The 10,266-nt window shown below is 30.9% G+C and overlaps 1 protein-coding gene across 1 annotated transcript; it reads right to left on the bottom strand.

The window, feature by feature from the left end:
• Positions 1–6,923: 6,923 nt before the first annotated feature.
• Positions 6,924–7,338, bottom strand: LOC111612725 (transcription factor MafA-like). Its single transcript, XM_023353964.1, has 2 exons — positions 7,118–7,338; positions 6,924–7,041 (listed from the first exon to the last, which is right to left on the bottom strand). Exons 1-2 carry the CDS (start codon positions 7,336–7,338, stop codon positions 6,924–6,926), a joined length of 339 nt encoding a protein of 112 aa, XP_023209732.1.
• Between the last annotated feature and the right edge of the window lie 2,928 nt (positions 7,339–10,266).

Here is a 10,266-nt window from a genome sequence, read left to right as displayed (position 1 = left end):
AAAAATTATTATCGTTCCGTATGTGTTTCAAAATGTCTTTTAAATTACTAACAACAAATATGAAAGACTAAGTGCAACGCTGTAACAAATTTCATTTCCGTCCAAGTTAAGAATGATATGACTCATCGAAAACTGCGTGAACGAACATAAACATTGGCATAATCGTCCGTTATCGACCGACTCCAGACCAATTTTGAATTTGTAAACTGTCATTGCAACGGACAGTTGACATTGTGCTCTGGAGGAAACAATTTGTATCACTCTTGCTACGGATATAATTTGTAATCTGGAATTTTTTGCATACCTTTTTAATACATATTTAATTGCGGCTCGCAAAAAATTTCAAATTTTGAAAAATAGCTCGGACTACCAAGGAGCTTAGCCACCCTGGATATATAGCAAAACTATGCTATAGTTATCTATTATATCATATATATATATATAAGATCTATTGTGATACTACACTGTGTAAACTATTAATAATTTATTGAAAGTATTCATTTTAGTCCGTGTATTTTTCAATAGACTTGAACTACAATAGACACCAAAATAATTTACTAGATTTTTAAGCATTTTCCTGTTGTCTTACATAAATCTTGCTTTCCATATTAACTATATAATATATACAGTATATCATATATTGAAAGATATTATGTATAATATTTCAATGAAATGGTTTACATTTTCTATACAGGCTACCATATGCAACAGGGGTGGCCAACAAGTCAATCGCAAAGTCAATTTTGGTCAATTGCTCGCAATGTCTTGACTTAATGTGTTACACTTGTAACCGAACACAAGGCATGAACATAACACGCAAACACAATTGTAGTGATATCGGACCTCTGCGTTCTCTCTCAGATGCGGTTTTGTCAGTCCATGTGCAATCCATTTGCATACGGTTGTAAAAGGGGAATAAGAAATGTAGACAAAGGGTTGTAAAACCAAAAAAAAGAAAGGCAGGAAGAGGGACAGAGAGAGTAGGTTGGGACACGGTAGAGAGAGGAAGGGTGAAGTGCTGGGGCAGTATTCTGGTCACTGTCTCTGGTCTCTCGTCTCTCGCAAGCCGGTCGCTGATTGGCTAATCATTTGGATTAGCCAATCAGCGACCGGCTTGCGTGAGACGAGAGACCAGAGACAGTGACCAGAATATGGCCCCATGTTGTAAATTGTGAACATAGAATAAAACCTGTTTACAACGGAACGCGATTGTACCTGCTTGATTCTTCTATTTTGACAGATTATTTCAGAATAATCAATGTTATGTTTTTTTTAATTAGCTTTTTTTAAAAGAATTGGGAAGAAATAGTTGTATCGTTTTTGCGAGAGCCACTTTCCAGACAATGAAAGTATTATGTTAACAAAGAAAAAATAATGATTAACTGTAAATCCATTCCCTGGTGTTGTCGACAGCTTAAACATTTACACAATGAACTCAGCCAGATCCGAACTTATCTGTCCACTGTTGAAGTATAATAGCATAAGCTTGCGAGCATGCGTTTCTGAAAAGATCCTATACATTTCTAGTGAAAAGTCTTTTAAGAATAAATAAATTCTTGAGAAAACTGGTTTATAAAATATTTTAATTTTAAATTAACGTTATTTTTGCTGTAATGCATAAAAAAAGTATTTAATGTATTTGAAGCAAACTGATTAGTTAAAATTTCTTAAATTTAATTATTATAACAATCTTTAATGTAATTTAAGTCGGCTGCTTACGTTTCGTGTGAATCGGTCTGATCTCTAATCAGCAATAACTCGACCATGACCATGATGATAAGTTACAACAGTAGATATGATTTAGTCGTTGTTACGCCGAATAATTCGCTTTGTTTGAGCTATGTCAATCTATTGTATCCAAATATCCTTCCGTTTCCATGTTAGCCAGGTTTTCGATTATTACAGTATATTAATATTTTACAGCAAATCATTCAATTTCCTAGATTTATTTCTGTTAGACAGGTTTACGTTTTGTATTGTACTTGGTTCGTNTCTAAAATAAAATAAAATATTTTATTTCTGTACGATCATAATCAAAATAAAACATTTATAGGTAAAGTTTGAAGTAATAAAACAGGGTTTAAAGAAAAGTGAAACAAGTTTTTAAATCGACAACGATTTTTATTTTAGTTTTGTCCGGATAAAAATCGTCTGGTTTTCCCGCGCTTTTTCAATCGTTCGACTAACGACGGTGATGGTTGAGCGACATCACGCCATCGGCGGACGTCTTGTAGAGCTGCTAAGTTCTGATTGGTGGAGTCCAATTCTTCTTCAATCCTATAAAAGGATTGAGTTGTGGCGGGAAGTTCAGTTCTCCGTGGACTCAGAAAGTGAACTCACGCTTGACTTTAGTTCGTCTAAGCTATCCCCCGAAGATTGTCTCGTCTCGTTGGACTGTAAAGGACTAGAGTTAGTTCGTTGCAAGGCGTCTTTTCGACGGACTGTTGTAGTGGATAAATGTGTTGAACTTTGTTATAATTAACGTTTTGTAAGTGTTTGTTTTGTGAACTTTGTAACTGTACATACGTTTATTTTAATATAAATATCGTTTGAAGTTAACTGACGTTTGGTGTGGTATATATGAACTTTACTAGTTTTTTTCCTTTCTTCATCTCTTTGTTTGTTACATGAAGAATTTCTTGAGATATAGGAAGTACAGTGGTAAAGGAAACAACATTTAAATTTAAATTATAGTGACTTTTTTATTTTCCTTGAATTAACACTTGTACAGTGCCACGCACGTCACATTTATAATTATAAAATCAATCGTTCAATTTACACATACTTGCACCTACTTTGAATATGTTGCCCTATTTTCTATGAAATGATGGAATGCAGGTTTCTTAACTCACATTTTATAAAATCAAGTACTATTTTCCGAAGTTTCTTTAATTATATTTTGAGATTTACAAATATTGAAAGAAGTACATCAATTAAAATATTTTAAAATTATTGCAATGTACTACTTCTTTCACATTTGTTTCCATGGAAGTTTTAGTATAATTTAATTAATGTTTAAAACTTTGAAATGTACAAGATTTAGGTTTTTACGGCAAGGGCTTAAATACGGTATTTTTGCATCTTAAATGCTTGATAACTCAAAAATAACTGTCCATGCAGACTTTTTATTAGGACTACTAGAACTATAAAGTATCAAAGCTTCAGACAAATCCATCACGATCCACTTGATGAGATTTGTGCGGGGTTCTCTTTACTCTATTTTTTTTTAAATGTTTTTCTTTTACCATATAAATTTCATTATGACTACTAAAACCTTAAGGTATAATTTTCTTCCGATTTCTCATTATGTTGGTTTTAGTTAGAATTTAAAATTTATTTATATTACTTTAAATGAAAATACTAACTATTGGAGGTGCTTCAAACATTGAGAGTGCTGGTCAACCAATCAAGTCTGATCAACAATAGTTTTTCTTTTAAACTTTTAAGTGAAATTTAAAGAATTAAAATCAATATCTCAGATGATTAGTATTCACTATTACTGATTATGTCAGAAATTAAACCAAATTCAGGCCTCTTACATATTCGCCAGGATCCAAAAGAAAACGGCAAAGAAGGCCTATTAAAAGTGCCAATGAACGGAATCTCAAAAACATATCTTATGCAGAAAGCAAGTCAAATGGATGCTTCTCAGATTACTTTAGGAAAAGATTACGAAAATTTCAATATTACCACATCAAGAACTTGGTTTATTACAATAGAATCTCTTCCAAACATCACAAAGAAACTTAAAGTTATCACGACAAGTGAACAGTTGAATAAATGATGTTTAATTTTTGAAAATGGCAATGAAAGTATAAAAAGGAAGTAAACTGTGTTTGTAAAAAATAGTAAAAAAACATGGCCGGCGTTAATTACATTTAATAAATATATAAAATACGACATTTTCACAAAGGTAAAAACCTTGCTTCTGTCAATCTTTCCGCCGTTTCGTTTCTATACCATCAGCGATCCTTAAGACAATTCACAAAAATTTTTCTGAGACGACCTTTCTTTTAAGGCTACTGCCTCCGAAAAAAACGTAAAATCAGGCAAAGCGGAGGCAGTAGCCTTAAAAGAGTTCCTGATAATGTTGTTACCGAATACTACGCTACAGTACAGGCTGACAGACAGGTATCTCTTGCTGGTTTTGAAGATGCATTTCACATCTCTCAATAGACAGCGTGGGACGTTCTTCAAGAGAGTCTGGGATATCATAAGTTTTATGGCAGTTAGGTTCTACAGCAGTTGGCAACGATCACAAGGCTGTGTGAATGGCAAATTATCTGACAATGCTTCAATGTTGCGCATTGTCAGATAATTTCCGGTCGTTAAAGGATATGAAACACGGATGTTTCATTATAGTCCGGAATCCAAACCCCTGTCTATGATGTGGAAGTAATCATCTTCTCCTATGTTTAAGAAATTCAAGCAAACTCCACGTGCTGAAAAATTCTCGCTACCGTATTCTGGGATCAAAATGGTTGATTTCATTCCTCGTGGAACAACAATCAAAGAAACTCATTACCAGGAAATGTTATAAAAGCTGAACTCCGCTATTCGTCACCGACAACCAGGACTATTGTTAAAGGAAGTTGTTATTCTGCACAAAAATGTCTGACCACATACTGCACATGGCACTGCGGCTATGTCGGAATTTTGGCACTGGAAAATTTCCCCACCCTGCATATAGTAAAGAGTTGGCACTGTAGGACACACTTGAAGAAACGCTTCTACCGTGATGAAGACGTGCAGCAGGCGGTCAAGCAGTAGCCACATACGTAGAGCACATCTTTCTACTTCACAGGTCTCTACTCGTTGATTCCCGGTATGATAAGTGGTGAACAAGAACAATGACTATGTGGAAATAGATAAACTATAGGACTGTTAAAACTTGTTACCTTCATCAGAAGAATAATAGGGAAACTTACTTTCAAACCCTTTCTCTTATCTGGATAGTTTTTATTTAATCGGGCAATTGAGTTTAGTCTTTCAGGACTTTACTGCAATTAAGAATTTTAAAAAATTGTTGATATATTATTTCACATATATAATATATATATATATAGTTCACTAACAAGTATTCTTAATCAAAATAATTTAATCTTATATAACTATGAAACAATAATGGAAATGACTATTCATTAAGTTACAGAATTATTTAAGTTAAATTTAAACAAAATAGAATAAGAAGCTATAAAAGACGTATGAACAATATCGGCTATGAATTCCCATATAACCAAAATCAATTTAAATTCTTTAAAGAAACGTAACAACTTATTTTAGCATTAATAGTGATAAACGTTTGAAAAATCAACAATTCTAAATAATACGCAAATTTCAGCATATTTAACTAAAGAATCTGAAAAAGACCAAAGTTTTCTTCTATCAACGCAACACTTGATCGATCTGCCTAGGGGGATGCTTTCCGGGAGATCTTTTTACGGGAAACTGGCCCCTATTTAGGCTTTATAGACATGGAGAAAATCCGGAAAATTCCATGTTGCCAACCCGTCCGAGGGAAATTTATTACATTTAGTAGTGTTTAGCGAAGGAAGACCGAAGACCACTTGGCCACTGGTGGGCCAAGATCAAAGTACTGTACCTAATCTCGTATTGTACAAAGGATTTCAAGCAAAATTTCGGGATAATTGTTTATTACATAAGGATAAAAGACTAATATACGGTTTTATATAAAAAACCTCTGGTTACTTTTTTATTGTTTCGAGGAGCACGGAATTTCTTTACTTGATACAAACTACAAAAAAATGTACAGTGAACAAATTTGTCAAATCATTATAACTGAATGCTTACAGTTTTAAATTGGAATTGTCAAGGTTTGAAAAATAAATTGTCACGGAAGAATTTAAACAGTTATATTTGAGTTCACATATAATAGGAATTACAGATACAAGATTGACAACTCCGTTAGAAACGTAATTTACAATATTATTAAAAACGAACCAAATAATTCTATACTGTCGAAGATAATCAAATATTTGGTTACATAAATTTTATTATTGTAAACTCTTTTGAAGTATCACATCTAGATGATTTAAAATAAGAACAGAATACATTTATAATTTTTTCAGCTCTCTCTCAATCAACCCTAAGAGATCAAGAAGTGTAAATCATTTAACTTTTCATCCGTAGTATCACTAAATCCCAAACATATCTATGTTACCGCTAAAGCTCGAAATCCGTTAATGTGTACATTACCTAGCTAATCTGCAGATTAACTAGGGTGATCCGTTAAAGTTGCGAAAATTATTCCATTTCTCAAATTACCTAGGTAATCTGCAGATTATCTAAGTAATCTGCGAATTACCTACTAGGCACTCGGTAAAGTTAAAATAAGATCTTTGCTGGAACAACAGCAACGTTTCTGTACGCTTAAATTAACANCATTTTGAATATTCAAATTCATAGAAATAACCAGAGCGACTAGTGAAACTGCTAGGCTAATGTACCAAAATTATTTCGATTACGTAGAAATCGAATACGATATAAATATCGAAAAGGTTAACGGCAAAATAATTATATATATATAAATGCAATGTATATATATATATATATTGCAGTTTATTGTATTAATTCTTTTTTTATATCAGAGAAGACTTTTTAATTTGCTAAAACATGGTGAATAAGTGCAGTTGTTTAAGCTAACACACAGCTCGAAAAATAGCATTTGTTATTAATGTAACGATCGAGAAAATTTATAGATATATTTACAACAAAAAATTACTACTATTACAAACCTTAAATAATTCAACTTTTATTACAAAACGAGTGTTAATACAAATAGATAGCATTTATGAGTGTTACATGATTTAAATATGTACAACAAATTCTTACAACCACGATGGTATGAATGACATCTTATACGCTTAAAAATATCTTTGGTTTACACTTATATTCGTTGAATTTCAACCCCAGTAATGTCCTCCGTGACCCCCGTGACCTCCGTGACCCCCGTGATGCCCGTGTCCACCATAACCTGAGTGAGACGTATAGTGATGGAAAGAATGCGTATGATGGGGAACACTACAAAGTAAAAGATAAAGTAAGATCATTTTTAAAAAATTAAAGATATAAGAAAGAAAAAAAAAACAATACTTACGGGTATGGTATAATCTTTTTTCCACCTCCCCCGTGTGAAATTGGAATTGGTACAGGTATGGGCAGAATGTGGTGTCCACCATGATGTTTCATCATACCTAAGGCTAAACCTGTTATTAAACTACCAATACCTTTACCCTTATCTCCCATACCAGCATCTGTACCAGTCAAAAGTAACGCTAAGAAAACACACAGGAGTAAAGATCGATACTCTGTTCTCATTTTGTCTGTAACAATTTGTCAAGCTATAAGTAAACTTAATACAAGTGCAGTATATGCATAAGATTAGTAAGCAGACTTACAACAATGACGAGAGTGTGTATCCAGCTCGAAAGTCTACACGACATCCCCCTTGAATCCCTTTAAATACCCTACACGGGGAAGTATAACAATTTAAAATAGTTCTTTGAACTTTTTGTAAATTCCGAATTTCTTCCTTTTTCGATGTCTTTTGTCCTGATTTTTCAGTAGATGACGTTAAATCACTCTTCAAGTTCACGGACGAAGTCATTGATGCATTAATGCCATCTTTCAACTGTCTATATTTCCCCAAAGGATTTTTTTATATATTTTTTGGAAAGGGTACTGTATTCCTTTTGATACTTTTCAAGGTCACTTCCATGACTAAAAACTTTAACTCTTTAAGAAGGCAAAACACTCTTGGTCAATATTTCTTAAATGAATTCTTAACAATTGTTATAGATATTTTTTTGACCTTAATATTATAAAATGTATTTTTAATAGGGATGTTGTGTGTTGGCTTTAGGGAAAAATTCATTATGCTTTTATAAAGGTAATATTGTTTTAGCTGATTTATTTCATTTTATTTTTATATTTTTTTCATGAGGATAAGAGTTGAATCACTTTTCATCGATTCCAATATATAAGTTTTAATAAAAGTAGGCTGATTACATATATATTTTTTTATTTATTTTACTAACAATGTCCTGTTTCTTTTAGGTAAATGATTTAATTGATTATCATTAAACGTATGAAGTAAAAGAAAAATAAATCTTTAAGCTTTTATAAGTTCATTTTTTACAGTTTCTCTGTTGTTTCGGTGCGTAATTAATTGATTTTCTTCGGGGAAAAATTTAATCTGTATAATCCAGAAAATCTGAAATCGACTAAATAATTTGCATTTTTTTCATTACAATTCTTGATATTCGAGGGTGAAAAACACTGGATTTCATATATTAACAAGACTTCACACTGCAAAATTTATAAATAAAATTATAAAATTACTATAATTTACACATAAAAAATTCCGCATTTATACAGCCTTTAACTTGCAGAATATTATAAAAAATGGCTGTAAAATTTGTAAAATTTCGTATATTCGAATACAAATATATGCTAAACGTAAACAGTAGATTTTCAATACGTTCTGAATTGAGGTAACAAAGCAGAACATAAAAAGCTTTCAAGCAAATCTTTTACGGGTTTTAACATTATTTTGTATGTTTATGACATTTTTAATGGTATTTAATGACGGAAATGCAAGTTTTGAAAAAGTTTCTAAATATAACTTGAGATGTAGTAAAAATTCTTTAATAACTATAGAATTTTTNTTTAGATATTGAAAATTAAATAAATGACATTATGTTAATTTAAGCGTACAGAAACGTTGCTGTTGTTCCAGCAAAGATCTTATTTTAACTTTACCGAGTGCGTAGTAGGTAATTCGCAGATTACCTAGATAATCTGCAGATTACCTAGGTAATTTGAGAAATGGAATAATTTTAGCAGCTTTAACGGATCACCCTAGTTAATCTGCAGATTAGCTAGGTAATGTAAACATTGACGGATTTCGAGCTTTAGCGGTAACATCTATAATGTTACCACATACGACAATGAATTGGTTTTTCAACAAGGAATTTATTAATGCAAATTCGTTTTGAATAAATGTTCAATTTTTATGAATAATACCTGTATTTAAATACAAGAGAAAGATGTTATTGCTAACTAACTTTTCAATGTTTCATATCTTAAAGATTTAATGCGAACTTCGTCATATTTTCAAGATATTCTTGACGATATAACAAAGGACTTTTGCAGAAATAATTTTGCAAATATAAATAATATATAATGTTTTTTTTTTTTTTTTTAACTCAGTTAATTCGATTATTAAATAACTGAAAGCTAGAAATATCTTAATACAGTTTTACTTCTAAGTTATTTTTTATCTGTTAAATAATAACACTAGATTTATGTCTCCTTTGTAACAAACAGGTTGTATTTTTTAGTGCACAATAAAGAATTGATCGATTTTAACGTTTAAATTTGTTCATTTGTGAAAATACTAACAATTAATACTGTATCATTATGAATGTTTAAATATATCGTATATTTTATACTTTTTAAAATTTATTATTTATTTTTTTAATTTATCTTTGCCTTCTTCAACAATCCTTTCTTTTCTTATTTTCTTCGTATATTTATTTTGTTGTTTCCAGTATTAAAGACACTTCTAGTCAATTTGTTCTTGTCCATTAGTTTTCTTTCAAGATATCGTATTTTATATCATCAAGGGATTTTGATAGTTGTTTTCCTTAACTTATTCTCTATCTTTTAATCTTATATTTAGGCTACTTTTAAACTCTTAAAAGTATATATAAGATAGAATATTAAATTTGAACTCAATATTATTATTTTGCATTTTTGTTCTGTTAAAGATTTTACGTAATAATTTCAATTACTTTTTTCATTAAAGCAATTTATTACAGCAATCTTTTCAGAAATTTTATTTAGAAAGAGACATAGATCATCAAGTGAAGCAAAAAATAAAACTTCTGGAATAAGTTGAATATTCAATTATTAAATATAAAAAAGGCTTTTGAATTTTAGAAATTGATTAATAATTTTTTAAGGATCAGTTGATCAGGATATTATGATTAACGCTATAATTGGCAAGATTACTTGATTTAGAATTTTCAATTTACTTCTCCAGGAATTGATAATTATTTTCATAATTTTAGGACATGCTCTATAAACTATCCATTTGCAATGCATGACTTGAAGTATGTAATTTCTTTTCTTTAAAATGGGAAGACAGCAAGATTGCATGAAATTAAAAATGAATTGGTTTAAAATTTGCTTGAGATTGCTTTACATACTATATTACATCTCTTTAACAATTTTAAGGAGTCT

The sequence above is a fragment of the Centruroides sculpturatus genome, unplaced genomic scaffold (genome assembly GCF_000671375.1).
Source record: "Centruroides sculpturatus isolate CEXI.00-Female unplaced genomic scaffold, Cexi_2.0 scaffold1600, whole genome shotgun sequence".
Taxonomy (NCBI): Eukaryota; Metazoa; Arthropoda; class Arachnida; order Scorpiones; family Buthidae; genus Centruroides; species Centruroides sculpturatus.
The sequence above is the reverse complement of the archived record's forward strand: the minus strand, read 5'-3'. Positions and strand labels throughout refer to the sequence as shown.

Coding starts and splice junctions, on each gene's coding strand:
- LOC111612725 (XM_023353964.1), bottom strand. CDS start 7,338: ATGAGAACAGAGTATCGATCTTTACTCCTGTGTGTTTTCTTAGCGTTA. Junction 7,042..7,117: donor AAAAAGATTATACCATACCC/GTAAGTATTGTT, acceptor TTTACTTTGTAG/TGTTCCCCATCATACGCATT.